The 24,951-nt window shown below is 40.5% G+C and overlaps 1 protein-coding gene across 2 annotated transcripts in view; it reads left to right on the top strand.

The window, feature by feature from the left end:
* PLEKHA8 (pleckstrin homology domain containing A8) overlaps positions 1 to 22,162 on the top strand; it is a 50,627-nt gene extending 28,465 nt beyond the window's left edge. The window contains exons 9-14 of one of the 2 annotated variants that reach the window (XR_004682054.1): positions 277 to 362; positions 5,565 to 5,623; positions 6,008 to 6,097; positions 6,759 to 6,829; positions 16,821 to 16,882; positions 21,911 to 21,938. Coding sequence is in view for 1 of the 2 variants with exons in the window: in XM_035020829.1 (XP_034876720.1) it covers positions 277 to 362; positions 5,565 to 5,623; positions 6,008 to 6,138; positions 6,759 to 6,829; positions 16,821 to 16,882; positions 21,911 to 22,108 (607 nt within the window). In the remaining variant the exon portion in view is untranslated. Of the gene's footprint in view, positions 1 to 276; positions 363 to 5,564; positions 5,624 to 6,007; positions 6,139 to 6,758; positions 6,830 to 16,820; positions 16,883 to 21,910 lie in introns of both variants that reach the window. The other variant, XM_035020829.1, reaches the window with a different exon arrangement.
* Positions 22,163 to 24,951: the final 2,789 nt, after the last annotated feature.

Consider the following 24,951-nt stretch of genomic DNA (forward strand, 5'->3'; position numbering starts at 1 on the left):
GAAGATATGGTATACTAAGTATCTGCTTTACCTTTCTGAAGCAGTGAGGAATTGGATTGTGAGACTATACCCTGAACACATTTTAGCTTGCTTTGGTAGATTATCTTTGGAAAATGATTTTATTGGACCATATTATAATAGAAGAACAATCACTGAAATCAGGCCAAGTGACTTGCTCTATAGAGGGGCAACTGTTTTAATGACTACCTCTGAACTGCAGAGAGTGTTAATGTTGTATTTTCAATCTTTCCCCTTCTGTATCACCAAATTGTTTAGCTTTAGTGACATTGAACTTCTGGAAGACAGTGGCATTCCCACAGAAGCATTCTTGGCATCATGTTATGCTGTGGTTCCGGTATTAGGTAAGATTACTGCATTTGTCTTAAATTCATTAGTCTCTAGAATCTGTCTCACTGCTGTTACTTTGTAGTAGAAATATCCTGAACTATATGTACAGTGAAATGATCCTTCTTGGCTACCTCTCCATATCACCAGCCACATGCAGTTAAAACTGTATGGCCTTGAGCATTATTGCATATTTGCTTTTTATTCCTACCTAGAATTAAGTATTGACCACAGAGTAGTATAAGGAACAAAGGGAATTCTATTTTCAAGAAATCATACTTAAAAGCAAGAGTAAAAGTAGTTGAGGAACAGACCTTCAAATCCATTGGTATAATGATACCAGTTAAAACATTTTTTGCAGGGGCGCCTGGGGGCCTCAGTCGTTGGGCGTCTGCCTTTGGCTTGGGTCATGATCCCAGGGTATTGGGATCGAGCCCCGCATCGGGCTCCCTGCTTGGCGGGGAGCCTGCTTTTCCCTCTCCCACTCCCCCTGCCTATTTTCCTTCTCTCGCTGTGTCTCTCTCTGTCAAATAAATAAATAAAAATCTTTAAAAAAAAAATTTTTTTTTGCAAAGATTTAAAAATTATATGTATAAATTTAAGTTCAAATTACATTTACTTTTTATATAGAGTCAGTAGAACCAGACATCACTAATGTGTTGAGATTTGTTTTATGACCTATTTAGCTATGCATCTTTTTTTAATTCATGTTTTAAAAATTTTACATACCTTTTTTGAAATTGAGATATAACTTACATAGAACTTAAGTGTTATGATTCAGTAAGTTTTGACAAACACATGTACCCCTCTGTAATCCATATATATCCCTATTAAGATGTGAAATGTTTTCATCACCCCAAAATGTTCCCTGTGCCAGTCAACCCACAACTATCACCCAGCCCAAGGCAACTATTTTACTGATTTCTGTCACCATAGATTAGTTTTGCCTCTTCTAAAGTCTCATATAAGAGAATCATACTATCTACTCTTTCACATCTGTTTTTTTCTCTCAGTATAATGTTTTCATCCTTATTGTTAAATGTAGCAGTAGTTCATTCCTTTTTATTGCAGATAGTATTCTATTAAATGAATATACAATTTGTTTATTCATTCTTCTATTGATGGATGGACATTTGGGTAGTTTCTTATTTGGGGCTATTATAAATGAAATTGCTCTGAATATTTTTGTGTCTGTAGGCATATTTTTTCATATCTTGAAAAAATACCTAGGAGTAGAATTGCCAATTCACTGGGTTCATCTGTTTAACTTTATAAAAAGTGATTACACAGTCATACAGTTCCAACAACAATGTATGAGTATTCTGGTTGCTTCACATCTTCACTAACACTTGGTTGGTATTGAGGTTTTTTTGTCTGGCTATTCCTCTAAATGTTTAATAGTATCATTGTGGCTTTAACTTGTGTTGGGGAGGAAGAAATTTACTCGGCCCCCAAGGTCCTTCTGGCTGGACCAAGAATCAAATTGACATGAGATAGAATAACAGGAGAAAATCAAATGTAATTCTGTACATACAGAGAATCCACACAGATGTGAAATTCCAAAGACAGGGAACACAAGGCTTATATGACATCCTGACCTAAGGAAAGGGGTTAGGGGCCTAGAGGTGGGGATACAAAGGGGAGGAAAACCATTAGTAGGAAGATGAGATGGTTGGAAAACCAAGGCTGCCCTGTTAATGCACATAAGTCTCTTAAGTAAAGAGGAATCTGTTAATTGCATTCTTCCTGGGACAGGCTTTCCTTTCCAATGTAAATTTAAGCAGTCAAGGGGAAGGTAAAGAATTTTTCCTGAATCTGCTGGGTTTTGGTTGCTTTTAACTCAAAATAATCTTCACATTCAAGTGGCCCACCTTGGGGTGCCCTTGCCCTTTACAATTCCCCAATGACTAATGATGTTGAGCACTTTTTAATATAATTATTGGCCATTGCTGTCTCCTTCATTGTGAAGTCTTTTCAAGTCTTTAATCCATTTTTAAAAGTTGGTTAATGTTCTTTGTATTGAGTTGTAAGCATTCACTATATATTCTCAAAAGCATTCCATTGTAGACATCATTATGAATATTTCCCCCCAACTATGGCTTTCTTTTCTTGATGTCTTTGAAGAGCAGTTTTTCATTTTCATGAAATCCAGTGTATCTGTTTTCTTTCTTTTATGTACTGACTATAAAGTTAGCACATCTAATGCCCTAAGAAATCTTTGTTTACACCCACGGTCATGAAGATATTCTCATGTGTTTTCTATTCCCTTTAGTCTTGATTTTTTTTTAAAGATTTTATTTATTTACTTATTTGACACAGACACAGCGAGAGAGGGAATACAAGCAGGGGGAGTGGGAGGGGGAGAAGCAGGCTTCCCGCCGAGCGGGGAGCCTGATGCGGGGCTCAACGCAGGCTTGATCCCAGGGGGATCATGACCTGAGCCGAAGGCAGATGCTTAACGACTGAGCCACCAAGACGCCCCTTTAGTCTTGATTTTATGTTTACATTTATACATCTTGGAATTAATTTTTGTATATGGTGTGAGGTAAGGGTTGAGTTGTTTTTTTTTTTCCTTTTGATATCTGGCTGTTCAAAGACCATTTCTTGAAAAAACATTATTTTCCCTTTTATACTGTTTTGGCAGCTGTGTTGAAAATCAGTGGAACTTTTAGGTGTGGGTCTGTTTCTGGACTCTGTCTTCTGTCCCAGTGGTCTGTTTATTTTTTTTATGCTAATACTTAATATTGTCTTAATTACTGTGCCTTTATAATAAAGCTTGAAATCAGATAATGTAAGTCTTCCAATTTTGTTCTTTTTCAAGATTTTGGCAATTGTAGGTCTTTTGCATTTCCATATAAATTTTAGCTTTCCAGTTTCTATTTAAAAACCTATTGGGATTTTGATTAAGATTATATTGAATTGGTAAACCAATTAGGAGGAAGTTTACATCTTAAACAATGTTGAGTCTTCTAATCCCAGAGCTTGCTATATCTCTCCATTTACTTAGGTCTTCTTTATTTTCACAATGTTTTGTATAGTTCTTAGTGTAGAGGTTGATGTAAGAAAGATGTTAGGGTTCGAAGCCAATGGCTAAGAATTCTTGAGACATCTTTGGCACAAAAAGGTGGTTTTATAAAGCACGGGAACAGGACCCATGGGCAGAAAGAGCGGCACTGGGGTCATGAGGAGTGGCCCATTATATACTTTCAAGTTGGGAGGGGATAGGGATAGCGTAAGTCTCTAAGGAATTTTGGAAGCAAGGTTTCCAGGACCTTGAGGGGGCTAGCTATTGTTGGGAAAAGGTCATTTACATCTGAAGGGTCCCATGACTAAGGTTTTATTAATCATGTATATCGGTGGGCCATATGCTTGGGGATGATTGCCAACACATATCTTGGGGGGTTAGAGATAAAGGAAGTTTCCAAAGGAATTTTTATATGTTAAAGTAGACTTACAGGATCTTGGGGGGTGGGTTCAGGCTAGGATTGCCTTTTGCCCTTAGCAAGGTATTAACATCAAGGCAGTTGAGTCCCTAGAAAAATGTCCCTCTGCCTGTTTCAAGGACTTGTCAGTGGGCTCTAGGTAGTAAGGAAATTTAATAATTTTTCTTCTGCCTTTGTTTCCCACACCAGAGGTCTTACACAGTTTTTGTTAGGGATACATTTTAGAATTTTATGATTTTTTTTTTTTTTTTAAGATTTTATTTATTTATTTGACAGAGAGACAGTGAGAGAGGGAACACAAGCAGGGGAAGTGCGAGAGGGAGAAGCAGGCTTCCCACTGAGCAGGGAGCCCTATGCAGGACTCTGATCCTGGGACTCCAGGATCATGACCTGAGCCGAAGACAGACGCTTAATAACTGAGCCACCCAGACACCACAGGATTTTGATTCTTTTTTTTTTTTTTTAAGATTTTATTTATTTGACAGAGACAAAGCAAGAGAGGGAACACAAGCAGGGGAGGTGGGAGAGGGAGAAGCAGGCTTCCCGCCGAGCAGGGAGCCTGATGCGGGGCTCGATATCAGGACCTGGGACCATGACCTGAGCTGAAGGCAGTCGCTTAATGACTGAGCCACCCAGGCACCCCCCAGAATTTTGATTCTTGATGCTATTGTAATAAATAAATAAATACTCTTTATTTTTCCAGTTGTTTGTTGGTAGCATACAGATACAACTGACTTTTGTGTTTGAGTAGTTTTTTATAATCATGAGTGAGTTGATTTTATAAAATACATTTTCAGCATTTATTGAAATTGTGGGTTTTTTTCCTGTACTTTTGTATATAGTGAATTACATTGTTTGAATGAATTTACACGTATTATCTTACTATTTGTTTCTACCATCTTACTATTTATTTTCTATTTGTCCTATCTGTTCTTTGTTCCTTTTTTTTTCTTTTTTTTTTTTTTAAAGATTTTATTTATTTATTTGACAGAGAGAGACACAGCGAGAGAGGGAACACAAGCAGGGGGAGGGGAAGAGGGAGAAGCAGGCTCCCCGCAGAGCAGGGAGCCCGATGTGGGACTCGATCCTGGGACTCCAGGATCATGACCTGAACCGAAGGCAGTCGCTTAACTGACTGAGCCACCCAGGCGCCCTCTTTTTTTATTTCTTTCTTAAATTCTAGCCAATACTCAATTATTTTTTATTCTGTTTTATTTCCTGTTTTGGCTTTTTATTTGTTCCTTTATATTTGTTCCTGCCTCAGTTCCCCCCCCCCTTTTTTTTCCAATCAATCAAGTATTTTTTAGAATTCCATTATTTTTTCTCTTCTGGCTTTTTAGCTGTACCCCTTTGTTATTTTTTTAGTTGTTCTTGTCCAACAGAAATATTTGAACCATATATATGATTTTGAATTTTCTAGCAGGCACAATAAATAGTAAAACAAAACAGATAAAACTATTTTTTAAACTAATTTCAATAATATATTTTATATAACCTAGTATATCCAAAATATTATTTCGATATGTAATCAATATAAAGAAATCATCAATAAGATATTTTGCATTATTTTTTTGATATTGAGTCTTTGAAATCTAGTATGTATTTTGTGATGACTGTATCCTAGAAGCCTTTGAAAAACTTATGTTTGGAAAATGATTTAAAAACAGAAAATAAAAGTTTTGGGGAGAAAAACATGCTAAATTTTTTGTTACTATAAAAATATTTGCCATTTAAGAAAATTGCTTTTTCAAAGATGTTTTCAATCTTTTCCTCTAGACAAACTTGGCCCTACAGTGTTTGCTCCTGTTAAAATGGATCTTGTTGGAAATATTAAGGTGAATATACTAGCATATCTCTAAGGAGACCATACGTTTGGAGGGAGTAGTGCATGAAATCTCATTCAGAAACACGTAATTGTTGAGTTTTATACTCAAGATGAAAAGTATAGGCCAGCTGTGAGAAAGGTTCTGAGGCAGAAAAAAATACTTTAAAAACAGTATTTTAAAGCCTTGAGACTATTTAATTCTAGCTTAAGCCTCATAAAAATTCTCAAACAAGAACACATTACCTTGAAAACAGAAGAAAAAAGATAATAGAGGCTTAATTTATTTTGATTTCTTAAAGGCCTGCTTGACAAGCTTATCAGTCTCAATACTATACTGATTTACTTGATAGCTTTAGCATTTTTAACTTAGATTGTTTCCCTGCCTTTCCTGCAGAAAGTAAATCAGAAGTATATAACCAACAAGGAAGAGTTCACCACCCTCCAGAAGATAGTGCTGCATGAAGTGGAGGCCGACGTAGCCCAGGTTAGGAACTCAGCTACAGAAGCCCTCTTGTGGCTGAAGAGGTGAGGCAGCTGGGATGGGGCAGCAGTTGAAATCCAGCTCAGTTGAAATGCTACCAGCAAAAAAAGTATTATGCAAAGACTACTTCTGAGTGGAGGATCTAACACAATAGCCTTTTCTAGAAGGCCTGATGAATAGAACACCAACTCTTTTTTTTCTCCCTTCTGATGAACATTGTTAATATTAACAGTATATATAAGATAGGAATCGTAAAGGATAATAGAGTTGACTGGTTTTCTGTAAGTCGGTAGATCACAAACTTTGGTAGCGTCCAAATCACCTGAAGGGCTTTCTTAAGAACACAGATTGCTCCACTCCAGACTCAGACTTTCTGACTCAGTAAGTCTGGAGTGGGAGCCCAGAACTAGCATTTCCAAGTTCCCACTGGTCCCAGGACCACTTTTTGGAAACCACTGTTTAGGTAGATCAGATGAGAAGGGTCTAGAGTAAACTAAAAGGAAATGACAGGGAAGAAAGTCAGAAAGGACTGCCATGTGACTTGACCTGTTTGCTGCAATATTCAAGATATTATTGAAAAAGACACTGATGTCTGCCATTTCTTTATACCCATTCAACATAAGTGAACTTTGAAAATAATATTTCTTCCTCTTTTTTGTTTTAGAGGTCTCAAATTTTTGAAGGGATTTTTGACAGAAGTGAAAAATGGAGAAAAGGATATCCAGACAGCCTTGAGTAAGTATCCTTTACATTTTGATCATTCCATTGAATAGGATATGGAATGGAGACCCCTAGAGGCAGCATATAGGGGAAAATTTCTGCTTTTCTGAAGTTGATTTTGTTTCTTTTCTATTTCATTATTTTTGTTTCTTATATGCTCTGTTAAAAAAAGAACCCATGAGATAACGACCTCGTAATGTAGATCTAACTTATTAAAAATCAGTATATCTTAAAGAAGAGCTAAATTAATGGAGAGCCATCTCTTAATAGGAAAGCCTAATATTTTTAAGAAGTGAGTTCTTCCTAAATTAATCTTCAAATACAGTGCAGTTCTCCAAAATCAATATCCCAAGAGAAGCTAGTTTTAGAGACCATAACAGGGAGGGTTTGGGGAACCCTAGGAATTTGCTCTGGAGTGAGAGAAAGGGTGGGTCATCATCGTCATCATCTTGTACTCCTTAAATGCCTCGTGTTTGTAGTGGTAGAGCTGAGACCAGGATGAAGGCCTTGATCAAAGGTCATCCTGTATCTCCAGCATCTTTTAGCAGGGACTGGAACCTCATAAGGTTTTTGGTAAACACTGGGTGGGTGGGTAGATAGATCAGTTTTGGAAAACATTAACTTGGGAGCATCCTCATAGTGCCCTTGACAGAGTGCCTGAACTCTCACTCTTCACCTAAAAGAAGTTCTCCCAGCATGGGCCTTGAGGCATGAGGGGTAGGGAGTGGGTATTGAAATTCCATATTCCTTTGAAGCCCTCTATTATTGTGATGTAGAGAAGCACATGGTCAAGCTCTAAGTAGCCATAGTTAAAAATAATGAAATGAATGAATTAGATGCTTCTGCTGTGGAAGAGGAGCCAGTATTCACTGCAGCATTTTGTTGGTGTCAGGACTGAGCTCTTCCCTCTGGGCCATGAGTCCTGAGGGATTCTGCCCCAGTGTGACTTTCTCAGGCCTTCCTCTCTAGAAACTTGCTGATGTGCCATGAAACAATAAAAATTGGTTTTTCTGTAACACTTTATGAAGAATTTAGACAACTTAACCCTTACATCAATCCATTTTTGCAGGTTAGGTATCCAAAATTTAGAGAGATTAAAATACACGCTAAGGCCACAAAAGATCTGAAGCAGAGTCACTTTGAGCCCCCTGCCTCAAAACTCCTCATTTCAGGGCACCTGGGTGGCTCAGTCGGTTAAGTGTCTGCCTTCAGCTCAGGTCATGATCCCAGGATCCTGGGATGGAGCCCCGCGTCAGGCTCTCTGCTCGGCGGGGAGCCTGCTTCTCCCTCTCTCTCTGCTGCTCCCCCTGCCTGCCTGCTTACGCTCTCACACGCATGCGCTGTCTCTCTCTGTCAAATAAATAAACAGAATTAAAAAAAAAAAAAAAGTCCTCATTTCTCCCACAAAAGGTCTTCTCCACCATTCCTGGGCTACCTGTATTTTCTGGGCTTCTCATACATCCCTGAATTTCTAGGACAGTCTGTTGTATTCTCCCCATGTGTCCTGATTTCAGTACTAAAAGTATTTTCACTGTAACTATTCATGCCCTCTAATCAGTATCATGGAACTTTATGACATGTGGACTGATGAAGATCTTGGGCGCTCTGGATTCCACCACTTGATATAGCATTGTGTCCTTAGGCAATCTACTTACCCTTTCTGTTTCCCGGTTTCCTCATCTATAAAATGGGAATGATGATGCCATTTCCCTAAAAAACGGTTTTTGTAAAGATTAAATAGTTCATGCACATAAAAAGATTAGTAAAGTGGTACATAATAGATACTTAATAGAGACTAGTTTCTCTTGTTTATATTTCATCATTATGACATAAGAAGTTGATAACCTGTCAGAAAATGGAGCTTATTTGTTCCAAATCAGAAATGAGAAGTTTACAAAGCTCTGATGCCAAGCCAGAAATTTCTCTCCATAAACTTCTTAGTGTGGAAATTTTACACGGGGATGAAGACTCCTTTACTGCAGGAAATACAGAAGCTGTGGGATTCAGCGGTGTGCCTGGTGGGCTCCATGGGTCACATGATGCTGTTGCTTTGTTATGGCTGTCTGTGTGAGGGACCAGGCTGTCTGTGAGCGCTGACCTCATTCACCCCTCTGCTGGAGTGGAGGCAGAGTAGAACCCAGCTGCTTACTGGACACACAAGTGAAAAAGAAAAGCTTAGCCCCTGGAGGTACGGAGGAAATTGAGGATATCCCCTTTCTGCTGTACCTCTGCCCCTAATTCTGTCCTTTTTCTCACCTTCTTTTTACTTGATTTGGAGTCTGGACCCTTCTGAAGAGAGAGGAGACTAGAAGGGGAAATGCTGCTTCGAAATCAAAATAAGCACAGTCAGTCTCAGCTTTTCTTTCCCTCTCTTCCCCTTTCAGCACTATTTTCAATGGGAAGGAAACGAGGGCTATAAACTTGAGATTTTCATCCTGATGTTCAGGATTATTTCAGAAATTTTCATGATTTAAATCATAGTTTTACTTCTAGGGGTCCCTAGGTTCCTGCCATTGTTCAGTGTAAAGAAAAGTTCTCCTAACCACCCACCCTCCCTTCCAGTTGTAGACACAACAAGCTCTATGCAAACAAATACAGCTTTATAAGAAGTGTTTGCACATTAACTACGTAGAGCCCATAGGCTCCTTGATGTGGATTTCTCTGGGTCAACAGCTTCTCTTCTCGTTTTGAAATCATAGCCTTTATAAGTAGAACCGATACCTCGTCTGAAATGAGGGAGTTTAGGAATGTAGGTAAAACAAAGGGTTTATGCCTATATTTATATAGGCAAATTAGCTTGCATGTTTTAGATTCTAAAACTGAATTTGAGTTATTGTAATAGCAACTACCGTTTATAGAGCACCCAGTGTAGAAATGACACTAGGTTCTTGAGGAACATTTCATTTAATCTTACAAATACTCCTTTTTGACAGTGAGTAAACTGAGGTCTAGAGAGGATAAATACCTTCCCAGGGGTCTCAAATCTAGAACAGTGGTTCTCAGAATGGTCCAAGGAGAGCATCTTCATTACCTGCAAACTTACTAGAAATGGAGGCTGCCAGGCCCCACCCAGCACCTGCTGATAAAAGCTCACCAGGGATGGGGCACAGCAATCCATGTTAGCAAATCCTTTGGGTGATTCTAATCCAGGTCAAAGTTTGGGATGCACTCAGTAGAGCTAGGACATTGAGGCTAACCTGTACTAGGCTACATTTTGATTATTTGGGAATTTTGATTGCTTCTGAGTGATTAATGAATAAACTGGAATAAAAGCACTGAGATTAGTGCCACAGCATCAGTTAATTTTGCCTCCTTTTCAGGATAATTAGCTAGTTCTCCAGTGACAACATTTTTCCTAACTTAGAAACAGCAAGGTAGTAGGGATAAATTAAGGATAAACCTTAACTGGCATTCCCAAATTTGAAAACACTGCTTAAAAGGTAAATGTTCATAAATGTTGATAAAACTTGTGTAATCTTAGCGGCCTTGAAAATGAGAGGTGATAATGTAAAAAATCCGAAATGACACAATGGAAACCTTGACATCTATTAAATCTCTGGAGAATATATGTATAGTCATTGTATTACTGAAGTTCTGTGACCTAGAATGAGTTCCCAGCATCTGGAAAGAGGCCTTAGGCTTTATACTGCCCCCTTTTGCATTTGAACCACCACTTGGATTTCCTGTCATGATGGTCAGAGTGGACTGTTTGGGTGGTCTTCTGTCAAGAGCTGCTCTGAACCCTTAAATGTCCTATGGCATTCTCTAGAGTTCATTCTAAGGGAAGAGTTAGGTCCACAAGGCAGATATGTTGAATGGCCTACCCTCTAGCTGAGCCCCTCCACTCGCAGACGCCACATCAAAAAGAGATTTTGGAAAGCCTCCTTGTAAGTAGAAGGCAGAAAGGTTGTTCTGGCATTTCATGCACCATTGTACTAAGTGTTACGTGCTCTGCATGGTCCCCTCAGCGGGACAGCATATTGCCGCATCCCTCACCTCAGAATGATCCCATAAATGTCAGGTAAACACTCATCCAACCAAGATCTCTACCACAGAATGGGAAAATTGGTTATAAGATGCTCAGTTATGTATTTAATATAAAAAGCTTTCCCAGACAAGGAGGGCTGTGTGAGAGAGCTAAAGTCAGAACTCATAACCTGATACTGACAATCAAATCGTAACTTGACTAGTTATTCTGAAAATACTGTGGAAAAGGAATCAAGTCAGGCCCTCTCCCAAACTACTCACCACATGCACCTTTCTCGAATGGCAGACTCGGCTTATAACAAATGTTTTTGTCTTGATGACGCCTAAAGTTAACAAAGGGTGTCTCTGGATACTTGTTTCACTTCTGTCCATCGGTTATTGATTTGGCTTTTCTTCATACAATTCATTTTGCTTGAAGCTTAGTCACTATTAAAGAATTCAGTACTTTCCTAGCTAGCTCAGTTTTTTTGTTGTTGTTTATTTTTTTGTTTTATTATAAATATTTCAGATATTTAGCAGATATCTACCACTTGACCAAATATATAAAACAGTTCAATACTGTACCCATGTACCACCCCTTAATCCTGTTATTCCTTCTATTCTCCAGAGAAGATCTTCATCCTGAATTTGCTATTTATTATTATATAATACATGATTTTATACTTTTACTATATATTTATGTATCTATAAATAGCATCTAGAATTGTACTGCATATTTTAAACTCATACATGGTGTCCCATTGTATACATTATTTTTCACTCAGTTATTATTTTTCAGATTTATTCACTTTCCAACCTCTCCTGGTTCCTAATTCTTGCCAAGGACTGGCTGCATAGTTCATTACAGAGCTGGGGTGATTGTCATCTCCTAAACTCAGTGAATGATTGACTCCACCTTTCCCCGCTTTGCTTATCTACTAAGCTCACTCTTAAAACTTAGATTGGCATTTCTCCTTTGTCTTCTCTACAGCCCAAAGTAACTTGACAAATTCTTAGCAATTACAGATTGACAATAGAGAAACACTGTCATATATGCAGTTCCTGGACAGAACAGTTATCTACCAACAGTAATTGAAAAGTTGTTCTCTCTCACGTGCTACAACAGGTTTAGGCATAATCAATCTCTAAATACCTCAGCAAATTTCTGGGGTGCCTGGCTGGCTCAGTCCGTGGAGCAGGTGACGCTTGATCTCAGGGTTATAGGTTCAAGCCCCACATTGGGTGTAAAGATTATTTAAAAATAAAATCTTTTAATACATGTATACATACCTACATACCTCAGCACATTTCTGAGTTACCAGTAAAGAAATCACATTTATTTTGTTCCCATAAATAGAATAAGGTTCTAATTCTTCTGGAAAATGGACATTTATCATTTTCATTATTTTGTCTCACAAAGAGTGAACATTAGTTTTTTAGAATGGTTTAATGTGACAAGAATACCCCAAGTTCTCATTGTTTTTAGCTTTGTGACCTTGGCCAAGTCACCATCTCTCTGGGTCTTCGGTTTCTTGTTTTGTAAAAGGAAAAGAATTGGGCAAGGTGATTGTCAAGGCTTCCTACTCAGAAATTTGGATTCAGTCTCTGAGGAACTGACACATCTCAAAGATCTGGGAGAAGGGGATGGGATAATTTATGTCTTTCAGAGGCCAAAAATACTTACAAATTATAGAACACCCGTTATGATAATGAATGGATATTACAGTGAAGATTAATGTATTTCATTATCTAATCTTCTCTAGGTAACCAAAATAGGTCATGCTTAGACTTCATTTTATTTTAATGTAGCCTCATGTGGCAGGGATATTTGCAGCCCTAGAAGTCAGCTAAGGACTTTTGGCAAGTTGCGTGCGTGTGTGTGTGTGTGTGTGTGTGTTAACGAGTTTTCTCTCATTTGTTGGTTTTATTTTTTATTTATTTATTTTTTAAAGATTTTATTTATTTATTTGAGACGAGAGAGAGAGAGAGCACATGAGACGGGGGAGGGTCAGAGGGAGAAGCAGACTCCCCGCCAAGCAGGGAGCCGGATGCGGGACTCGATCCAGGGACTCCAGGATCATGACCTGAGCCGAAGGCAGTCACTTAACCAACTGAGCCACCCAGGCGCCCCTCATTTGTTGGTTTTAAATTGTAAGAGTGGTCTTCCTGGACCTGAGTCAGGACCTAGCCCAAATTTTCTGATTGATTCCTTCTTCTGTTAGACTTGCTGGAGCACATTTTGCACTGTGGCAAACTTGGCAACGTGCAGGCCCGGCAAGGAATGGCTGCCTCATCTAGGAGGGCCAGGCAGGAGTACACAGATCATGCTGCTGTACAAATACTCGCCCTTCCTTAGACCAGACTGCCCACATTGTTGGGACTCACAGCACCCTTCTTTTCCTGCTCTCCTAAAGAAGATGGCATGGAGAAAGGTTCTGGGCTTTTTTGAAAGGTTAACTTAAATAGCAACATGTAGGAAAAGTACAGAGCCCCTGAGGTTGGAGTAGCATTGGATCCAGAACCTCTGTAAACAGGTAGATTGTCCAGCAGGAGCGCTTTGGAGCTGAACACTGAAGGACCAAGACAGCTGCATTTGCTGCATACCGTCAAGAAATGTAAATCTCACCTTGTTACTTCTCTACAACAGTTCCCAACCAAATGATCATGACTGTTAGATCATAGTACAGACTGTGTAGGAAAAAAGACTAAGAGAATACACCCCCAGAATGCCCACTGTGGTTATCTCTAGGAGGCATGATTATAGGTTTCTTTAGTTCCCTCCTTTTTGTGTTTTCCTTACTTTGAACAATGAGAATGCATTACTTGTGAAATTAGAAAAAAACAGTTAAGTGTTATATTTTTTAGAAGTGCCACTGGGCCTCCAGTGGGAATTTCAGAATTCTTGGCATGGCATATAAAGGTCCTCACCATTTGGCCCCAGCCCCAGTGATCTTCAGCCTCAGTGAACTAATCCCCATGGCACAGCATGCCCCCATCTCTCACAGCTCCTTGGTGCTTGCAGGCTGCAGCCCCAGCCACCACCCTTCTCTCTGCCCTACCCAGCCTTTGAGACTTCTTTGTCCACATGTCTTCAGGCTGGGTTCGTTTCTGTCTTCTTTTTATTCCTACAGAAAGCACTGTATACACATCTTTAGCAGTTGTCAGTTTACATAATATCACTTTGTTAAATGGCTGGCTCTCATAAGCCCAGGACTTCCTGAGGGCAATGGACTGACTGATTTTAAAGTCACCCAAGGATCTCCACCACCTTGCACAGTATGGGGTGCGTGGTAGAGCCTCCTTCCATCGTGGATGTCTGCCAGATTTTAATGTCATTGAATTCCATCTATTTATTTATAATGTCATTTAATACTTCGCCTAGATTAAGATCACAAGAAATAAAGTATTCCCACTGTCTTATCTCTGTGACTCACTTCAGGAGTTGGCATCCATGGACCTGTACAATATCTTGCCAGCCCAAATGGCTTCTTGGAAAGGATGGGTGGAAAATTGATTGTCTTCCAGATTTACCTCAGAGGCGGTGCCTACTATTTTCTGCCCATCTGCACTATCCACTTAGTGGGCCAGCAACCCTTTCTTTGCTAAGGTCTTATACCGCCTGCAGTGCCCCTGATACCATCTATCCCCTTGGAGAATCAGATACACTGTAAGTGTGGCTCACATGGAAGACTTATATCTATGAGCACACCCTAAGTCTATTCAGACTGTTCTAAGAAAAAAATTAAATTGACTCTTGAGTTCTCCTTTAGGCTGTTTGTAAGAGTCTTCTTCATACTTCTTGGGTGCTGCCATTTCCACCTGTTCCTAAAACCTTAGATAACCAGAGAAATGTTACATTTCAAATGTATAGTCTTCTTTTATATAAAATACAAATTGTATTTTGTGCAAAGTTGAGTTATGTACAATTGATAGTGGGGTGTGCTAAAAGTATTAATAAAGCCTCATCCAAATTTTAAAAAGAAAAGTTGACAAGAAGTACATGATTTCAAAGCTAGAGGGCTTGAGTAAGTTGTAAAATGTGTTTAAGCTACAGCCACGTGGCCAGTAAAATGCAGATATCTGACATCCTTTGGCAGTATTCTGTGAGCCACATTGTTGCTAACTGCATAAACTTGTGGCTGTGGTTCTGGTGTCTGCTTTTCTGTTATCTTAACATCTGCTCAGGGCGCCTGGGTGGCTCAGTTGGTTGAGTGACTGCCTTCGGCTCAGGTCATGATCCTGGAGTCCCGGGATCGAGTCCCACATCGGGCTCCCTGCTCAGCAGGGAGTCTGCTTCTCCCTCTGACCCTCCTCCCTCTCATGCTCTCTGTCTCTCATTGTCTCTCTCGCAAATAAATAAAAAAATCTTAAAAAAAAAAAATCTCTTATAATTTAAAATACTTCTATATCCTATTATAATGTCACTTAAGCATTGATTAAATGGTGGCACTTATACTGGTCCTGAAACAAGCACAAGAAAATACTTAAGTTTGGAATAAAGTTTTTGGGTTTTTTTTTTTAAGATTTTATTTATTTGACGGGGGGTGGAAGCATAAGCAGGGGGAGCAGGCAGACGGAGAGGAAGAAGCAGGCTGTCCACTGAGCAGGGAGCCCAATGCGCGGCTTGATCCCAGGACCCTGAGATCATGACCTGAGCCAAAGGCAGATACTTAACCGACTGAGCCACCCAGGCGCCCCTGGAATAAAGTTTAGATGTGATAAAGCATGATGAAGAAGGTCAGACAATCCCTGTGATTCCCTGTGCTATTATTTAGGAATGAGCACTCTGTAAACACTGAAGATGCCGCTTAGAAATGAAATGGAGCATTGATACACATGCACTGTGGTGATATAGATCTGTGCCTCTGGAGAATGCATTTCTTCCTGTGGAAAAAACGGTTTTGAATTTTGAATTGTGTTATTCAGATCCTTCAGGAACACATCCCTTGCATAAAATGCAATTATTTTGTTCTTGAGATTTTTTTGTAATTAAAATTATCATATGCCAGTGTTTGAATCTCATTTTAAAACACATTGGAACAAAAATCATGGGTTTTTATCTTTAAAGTCCAGAATATGGTCAAGCAGAGAAAGTCAATTATCATATGGTTTCACTTATTTGTGGAACATAAGGAATAGCATGGAGGACATTAGGAGAAGGAAGGGAAAAATGGGGGGGGGGATTTGGAGGGAGAGATGAACCATGAGAGACTATGGACTCTGAGAAACAAACAGGGTTTTAGAGGGGAGGGGGGAGGGGGGATTGGTTAGCCCGGTGATGGGTATTAAGGAGGAAACGTACTGCATGGAGCACTGGGTGTTATACGAAAACAATGGATCGTGGATCACCACATCAAAAACCAGTGATGTATTGTATGGTGACTAACATAACATAATAAAATTAAAAAATAAAAATAAAGTCTAGAATATGAATGATTTTCATTAATAGGTCTCACAAAGTCCTTTATAAGTAGCTTAGTAACTTCAAGCCATTCTTTCCATAGTAGTTTTAAAGGTTTCTTGGTTTAATACTGCATATCCAGGGTCATAGGGACACCAAGGACAAACATTTGACATCCCAGAATAGAATGTTAGAATTGAAAAGACACTCAGAGATCAGGTTACAAAGAGGGAAACCGAGAGGACATCTAAGGGGACTGACTTAGGGTCACACAGCATTCAGAGAACTGCATTTTTATATTCTTATAGTGTATTTTTTTCCAATATTCTCCCCCCCCCCCCTTATTTCCTGATATGGATGGGACTTTTCCCACCATGGTAATAAAGAATTTCAGATACATTTACAAAAGGTAAGAATGGAATTATCTGTTTTTCTTAAAAAAAAAAAAAAAAAAAGATCTGTGTAGGCTTTTTCCCTACTCAGGACTTTTAGGGGCACATAATCTTGTAATTAGACTTTTCTTGTCAGCTCGTAATACCAATAGGATCGTGCTACCATGTACTTGAGAAAGGAGATGCTACAAATAGCACATCAGATTCTGGTGAAATCGTGGTTCATGGAGTTCTTCTTCTTTTCAAGATAACGCATATGGTAAAACATTACGGCAGCACCACGGCTGGGTGGTTCGAGGGGTTTTTGCGGTAAGTAATCCTCCTGCTTTCTAATGTTCTGATGGTCACAGCAATATGTTTTGTTTGTTTCGTGTGCATGGCATTTCTGTTTGCTTTGTTCTCAAGAATAAGAACACAGTGTTGTCTATTTAAGTCTGTAGGTCTTTGTTGTATGGAAATGTTGGCAATAAAAAATGTCTAGACTAGAAAAGTCTGTTAGCATGCTTTTCCCTGTCCAGCTCCAGTGACCGTGTGGAGGTTTTGGTTGCCTTTCTGATCAGTGCAGAGATAGGCAGGAAGCTGCTAAAATTCAGCAGTGATGAGAGACCAGTGGTGCCTTCAAGCTCATAGCTTCCTCTGCTGCCCATTGTATTCGGTCCTGTTAATTCTCAGGTTTTAGTTGATTTTTTCTTCCGCTTAGTCAGATTTTATCTTTGCATATTAACTCAATTGGCTGCGCCAGCAGCTAGGGCTCCTGAGAAACCTCGTTAGTCAGTTTTTTTCATTGTTGGAGGTGTTTGTCTTCATGTGTTTTGGCTCCTGTTACCCCGCTACTCCTTCCTTCCCAGCATGTTGACCTAAGAAGAACACATACCTGGGAATCCTAGTCCCCCGCACAAATCAAGTAGCCTGCTTTGTAAAATAGCAGGAGTAGAGGCCTCTTTATGTCAGCAGTCCTCGGTGATTCTCCCGTCATCTGAGGAGAGGCCAGCCTGAGGTACAACTGTGAAAAGGTAGAGTCTTGTGTAGGCACACTAGCAAACGCCACAGAGTGAGTGTTCCGTGGAAGGTCTTAGGGTAGAAATAGCCTGGCACATGTCTTTCACTAATTTAAAGGATAGGAGACATTATTTGCCTGAGGTAAGAATGTTTAGGTCATGATTTATTAGGGGGTAGGTAAAGAAAGTGGGAAGAATTGACAGTGGAAGAAGTAAAGTTCAGGGAAATGAAATGCGTTTTGAACATGTGGAGATGACTAGCTCCATACCCTGGCGCTCATTGCGGTAGGAGCCAGCGCCGTTGCAGCTGCAGAGTGCCCACGCTTACCTTCAGTACATGTGGCATGATCGTCACGAGAGCTGCCACGTGGCTGGTGGACAGCTTTGTGGACCAGGCACAGTGCGAGGTACTTCCACATTCATTATCTTAGGTAATCCTCAGGATGTACTCTCACTGTTCTGCAAGTTCAGAACTGTTCACTCGAGTCCTAGAGTGAAGCTGTGGCAGAGCCAGGGTCTACACCCAGCTCCTCTGTGGCCAGGGCTGGTGCGCATCGCCCGCATCGCCATGCTCTGCACTGCAGGCCGTGATGGAGAGGCTGCCGCCGAGGAGTTAGGCAGTGCAGGGGGTACATTCAGTGATCCCCGAGTAAACCGATTGCTGGTAGGTGCCTGAAACCCAGCTTCCCTGGTGAAATGACAAAGCATAAAAACACTGAATTGCCCTATTTGCAAGAAACATAAATGTCTTGTTGTAGTTGCTGTGGTCTAGAAGTCAGAGTTTAATCCTGAAATAGTAATGATCCAAGAGATGTTGCCGACAAGAATGCAAGTGTAGCAGAAAATTTAACCTAAGCAAGAGTCTTTAAGAGGACTTCTTAATTCATAGCGTTTTCCCCAGAATATAGTAATCTAGACTCATAAAAAAAATATAGAAATCATGGAAGAATAGAAAGGGAAAAAATTAAAATGTCCATATTCTCACCACTCCATAATAACCATTTTTAACATTTTTGTGTTTTACCTTCTTAGCTTTTATTTTTATGTATATTTATGTATTCTTTTAATATTGTTCTATTTAATTTTATATTTATCTAAGTATATATCTCTATAGGTGTTTATAGTTTTATATCTACATGTTACATTTGTAAAATTATTTTGTATACTCTGTATATGTATGTAAATTTTTTGATATTAGCTTGTAGTATAATTTTGTATTGTTTTCCTCCCACCACAGATTCTATCATGGCCATTTTTAAATGCCATAAGGGTCTTTGAAAATAATTGTTTTTAGTGACTGCATAATATTTCCCTAGTATGGAGGTGCCATGATTTATTTGCCAGTCTTCTGTGTTAGAAATTTAAGCTGTTTCCGAGTCTGTTGTTACAAATACAGCAGCATTCATTTACATACATTTTTTACTAAAACTCTTTTATTTCCAAAAATAGGTTCCTAGAAGTGGAATTATTATGTCTAATACCAAGAACTATTAGAATCTTGAGCACTTGCCATGCACCAGCTGTTACGTGCTTTATATACAGTTAGTAATCTCATAATTGCAAAGTATGTTCTCTTACCTACCCTGTCATAGACAAAGAAACCTGAGATACAGGAGGTGAAGTAATACACTCAAAGTTAGAGAGGAAGAACATTCTGAAGACTCTTGATATTATTGCCAATAGTTTTTAATAGTTGTTGGTTTTTAAGAAAATAGATTATGTTGAGCATTTGCCAACAGCCATATGCATAGAAGAGCTAGCTTGGCCCTTCCAGCTTCTCTTCTGTTACTCTGCGAGTCATCCCTACTGTAGAAAGTAGACTGTTGCCCAGTGTGCTAAGTGATCAGCAGGGGGCAGAGTCTTTAGCTGCTCTCAGTTGCTCCAGGAATCATCTTCTACACTCCAGGAATTTGAGTCATTTACCAGCCAAATAGTGAACTTTTATCTTCAGGCGGTTGTAATTCACAGGACGGAAGCCCAGTCCAGGCTGTACCTCCAGCATGCATCCTAGCCATTTGTTATTCGACCTTTTGGTTTCCTCTTCAGTTGAGTTCAATCACTGGTTCCCAGGTAGACTTGACTGGCATCACAGTCCTCTGGGAACCTTTGAGAAATACATTCTCGAGAAAACTTTTCACAAATTATTTTGTACCTAAATACACGTGCAGAGGGCTTGATTTTGTTGTTCTATAAAAAAGTCCAAAAAGGTTATAACAAAAAATAGTCCCTGCCTTCTGGCCACACCTTCCCAGACTCACTTCAAAGAAGCTGCCACTTTCAACTACTGTGACTATTTCTTCCAGTACCTCCATAATTCTAACAATGTTTGCTGTTCTTTTTGGCCTCATCAATTTTAGTCAATAATGTTGACTTTCTGTTATGATTAGAATTTAGCTTTCTTTAGACCTCACTATCACTACCTCCCTTCCCCTGCCTCTACCTTCCCAATATAATTATATCACAAGTTAACATGATGAAGATGAGCCAAAATTCACCATCATTGTGAACCCATAGATGTATCATGTTATCTCTGTTGGTTTTTGTTTTGTTTTCTTGGAGACTTCCCTTCCAGAACTTTCTAAACTCAATGCCAATCTTAATTAGCTATTCAGGCCTGTTGTATTGCTATGACCTAGGACTCTTCTTTACAAGTTTTCCTGTGCTGAATCCCCATCTCACACTAACTTCCCAGGTTTTTTTACTTCCTATTTGTTGATCTAATCCCTTGTTTTAGTGGTGTCTTCTAGTAGCTTCCTAAAAATGGTACAAGGGAGCTAAACTGAGTTCCTGCATGCCTGAAAATGTCTTTATTCTGCCCTTCTTTTCTAGAGCGATGCGTTGGTTTATGTAGAATTCTAGGTTAATAACAATTTTCTCTTAGAATTTTGAAGGCAGTCCTCTGTTGTTCTTTAGCTTCCACTGTTACTGCTGTAGAATCTAATGACATTCTAGTTCCTGTTCCATTGTATATAAACTGCCCCTCACCCCCTTGATGCTTCCAGGATCTTTATCCCCACAATCTAAAATTTCATGATATTCTCCTTTTAGTCTTTATCATTCATTATGCTGAGTACTGGGTAGGTCTTTAAATCTGAAGAGTCATATCCTTCAGTTCTAGGAGATTTTCTCACATTTTTTAGATAATCACCTTCCCTTCATTCTCTGCACTCTCCCATACACTTCTACCATTATTTGAGTATTTGGTACATGTTAGAAAGTGGGCTAAATATGTCATACGTATTCCATTAATCTTTCAAATAAGGAAAGTGGCACCAGTCCTCTTCTACAGATGAGGAAATGGAGGTTCTAAGAGGTTAAGCAGCTTGCTTAAATTTCTCAAGCTAACATGTGAAAGATTTGGGATTCATGTTTAGGTCTCCTTCACCCAAGCCTGTGCTTTAACCACTGCATGATCATGCCAGTCACTCTCCAATTGCAAAAGGGCAGTGGCTTGATTCTCAAAGACTTTTAAAGAATAAGGAAGCTCAAGAAGAGTGTAGAGTAAGTAATTCAAGATTCCAAAGTCTCCAGAGCTGTCAGCAGAGCCAAGCCAGTGGATCCCAGACAGCAGATTTTGGCAAGCTTAGGGAAGAGCTGGCCTACAATGGGAAGAGAGCTATCCAGAGCCTAGGAACTATTCCACCAGGAAAGTGGTATGGTGTGGCAACATGGTTGAAAAACACACAGAGTCGCTCCTAAGTTCAGACCCTGGCCCTGACACTCACTAGCTATATAATGTTCATCTGTAAAATAGGGATATCTACTGCACACCGTCCTTATACACATTAACTGGGATAAAATATGTTACAGCATCAGTGCACAAACAAACAACAAGTGTGAGCTCCCTTCCCTTTTAGAAAATATTCAAGGGTGCAGAGGAAATATCCATGTGGGGAAAAAGAGAGATAGGCAAAGAAACCTCTATGGAGATGGGACACAAATGAGTGAGGGGCCCTGGAAAGCTGGCCACGTGGGAACATGACTGTGGGAGCAACATGCATGTGGTGGGTTCTGAGGATGCAGAGGGAATAGTCTGGATCACACTGGGCATGAGGAGGGAGCTTTCCTCAAACTCGTTTCTCTCAGCACTCCCTGATTTGTTGGCATCGTTCATCCCCAGGATGGCCCAATACACACTTGCTTCTTCCAGCCTTAGCATTTGTTGTGTTGGTGTTTGAAATATAATTTTAGTGTGCATGGATTGGAAGGGTATATTCCTTGCCCTCCTCATCGCTGTGTATGTGTGTGAGTGTGTGTGCACATGTGCACTTGTGCATAAGAGGACGGCGGGCAACAGCAGGAGATGTGCTGCGGATTCTCACGGGCAGTTCTTTTGCAGTTAGCTCTGAGGGCAGCTCCATCCTATGAAGATTTTGTCGCCGCATTAACCATAAAGGAAGGCGACCACCAGAAAGCAGCTTTCAGTGTTGGGATGCAGAGGGACCTCAGCCTTTACCTCCCTGCCATGGAAAAGCAGCTGGCGATCCTGGACACTTTATACGAGGTCCACGGACTGGAGTCTGACGAGGTGGTATGATGCCTGCAGGACCGCGCCGCCTCCTAACTTCAGGGAATAAAGTCTGCTAAAGTGTTTTGTTGCCCTGCTTAATTTCCAGCAGCAGCTTCAGCCCTCTCCAACCCCTTCCCTGGGGGGATGGAGAGAAGGAGGCAAAGCCTAGTGCTTTTATATATAATTTTTTTAAATGCGTATGTCTTTTGTGTGTTTAAAAATCAAGGTGCTATATATTTCAGTTCAAAGGGCCTCCTGGAAACCAAATCATAACTGTTCTATTAGAATTGAACAGCAAGTTGTAAGAGCAGATTTAACAAATGAATTTATCGGTATTGTGTTTTGTTTTTACCTTTTACTTTTAATGAGCCTCCCAAACCCAAGCTGAAGATGAGCAAATTCTGTATCAAGGAATATAACACATAGCCAGTGTTTCAGTCAACTTAGACTAAAAACTGGGGGGAAGCTAAGTCCACTTGTTGAAGCTATTGAAATGTAGAGTCTGGTATTCCTAGGCATTCAGAGAATACTCTTCTCCATGGCTTTGTAGGCAAGAAGAGCCTGTGTCGTCCAGGTGTTCGGGGCACTGGTGTGGGCCTGTCAGTGTGGGAGGAGGAAGACACAAGGAGTGCCATCCCTGTTTATGTGAGGGGAGACTCTGGCTCCTAAGGGATGAGTGGTGCCCTAACCCCAAGGCAGCGAAGCGACATGTCATCTGTGATGACCCCTATCTAGTGCCCACACTTTGCCAGCATGCTTTCCCGTGTGTCATCTGAATTGGACATTACAGTGAAACTGTGACATCCAGGCTTGTTATCCATTTCAAAAGTAAGGTTGAGAGGTTGAGGGATTTGCTCACAGTCACACAGCTTCTAATTAGAGGATGCAGGTCATTGCAGAGTGTGATCTGGACCACTTCTGCATCAAAATCACATGGAGTGCTTCTTCAAAAAGCAAATTCCCCAGCCTTACCTTGACCTGGAGAACCAGAATAGTGGGGGTGGGACTTAGGAATCTGCATTTGAATAAACTTTACGGGTGATTCTCCTGCACCCAGGGTTGAAGAACCACAAGATTGAATTCTAGTTTAAATTCTAATTTACAGGACTCCCCATCTTCTGCCTGAACTAAATGATAGGTTCTTCTTTTCCCAGAGAGGAAGAGGCTTTCATCGAAATAGTTAAAGGGAGAGCGAGAAGTGGAGCAAGTTTACTCACAGTTTTCTTGATTGCATGGGCCGCAGCACCCAACCAGCAGGCTTGGACGTTGCACTCAGGGACCATGGTTTTGAATGTGCCGTCTGACCAATCTCGGGATGATTGCCAGTCGTGCAGGGCAAGCCAGCTACAGCTGCTTATCAAGCTCAAAAGCTTTGGGACTGTGTCTGAATTGAAAGGTGGGATTTAAACTTGCATCCAGCAGTGCTGGGTAGGCATTCTCCTGAAGAGTGTGTGATGCCAGGAGACTCTAGTAGGCCAAGCTGCCGTGAGTGGGTGTGGGCGGGAAGTCATGGTGGCTGTCCCACCTGGGGCTGCTTCCTTCTAGAAGAGAAGTTCCAGCAGGAGGTAGTGCCCCAGAGTAGAAGGGGAGCTCCTTCGAAGGGCACAGGTGAATGCTACCTGAACAGCTTCAGGTGATACTTTTCCTAGGGCAAAGAGAACCCTCTCTTTAGGCAGAGGTTGATGTAGAGAGGGGTTTTGATTTTGTCTTTTGTTTGTCTTTAAACAAATTAGCATTTATTTAGCTCAGGTTAATGAAACAGGTACTCCAGTCACTAAGGACTTCCGGAAAATGCTTAAACTTAGAAAAACAAATGTTTTAAGGCTGGGGGAAAAGGTGCTAAAATAATATTGATTCTTTTGTATTTTAGCACTTGCTGTTGGTGTCATTCCCCCTCGCCCCCATGAGTAGTTAGCATGGATCTCCTCTGGTTAGTATGAGTATGATGGCAGAACTAGAGGATAATTCCGACTTCCTGCCCCTGACTTAGCCTTCTAAAAGGGAAAAAGAAAAAAACAGCCAGTTCTTGCTTGATCCTTGGATGGGGACACTTTAGGCATTGTGCGGTTGGGAGGGGATGCCCCTGGGAGACTCTAAGTATCTGTCCTGAGCAACTGCTGCTGCCCCCTGTCACCTCAGGTGACCTTGCGTGGGCTCCTGGAGAAGGGGCTGCCACACTGAAAACACCACAGATTGGCCGCCGAGGCTCCCGATACACACAGAAAGCTGCTCGGCATGGCCCTTTCACATTTATTAGGTACTGCCTTGGTTTATAGAACTCCGTTTTCTGGGGAAGAAGGGTTTAATATTCTCTAGGATCCTTGGGAACCCAGATCAGGATAGCTTGAATAACTTGAGTAGCTTGTATTTTGTACTCCACCTTTTCGCACTCCTGTAGAAAGGGGGTAAGGTTTTTGACAGGTATTCTCCTAACTGGAGCATGTTCAGTTTGCCTGAGATGTATAAAGCTCGGAGGGTCCTAAATAAAAGCTTAGATTAGGTGATATACTAGGTGATCAATGCAACTTGGCCGGAAGTTTGGCACAGTCTGACCTTCCTCCTGCATCTACGGCGGTAGCTTCTAGTTAAGTACTACTATGCAGGTACTGCCTAAGATGGGAACAAAGAGAAAAGATAGGTAAGACCTTTTCTCTGTGCTCCTCCAAGATTTCTGGGACATCTCAGCTTTCTTTCCCCCCAGACAGTGAGAGGAGATGAAAATACTAGTATGCTTGTGGACAGAGGAATCACCTTGCTCTCATTGCTCAAAACATTTTTAGGAGTCCTTTTTTAGAGTAACCTTTAGAGAGATCCTGAAGAAAAAGGTAATTTGTCTTCTAGGTATCAGTAGAAGCTAAGAAGTAACATTT

Source organism: Mirounga leonina, unplaced genomic scaffold (genome assembly GCF_011800145.1).
Source record: "Mirounga leonina isolate KUSES-001 unplaced genomic scaffold, KU_Mleo_1.0 Mir_174, whole genome shotgun sequence".
NCBI classification, from domain to species: domain Eukaryota; kingdom Metazoa; phylum Chordata; class Mammalia; order Carnivora; family Phocidae; genus Mirounga; species Mirounga leonina.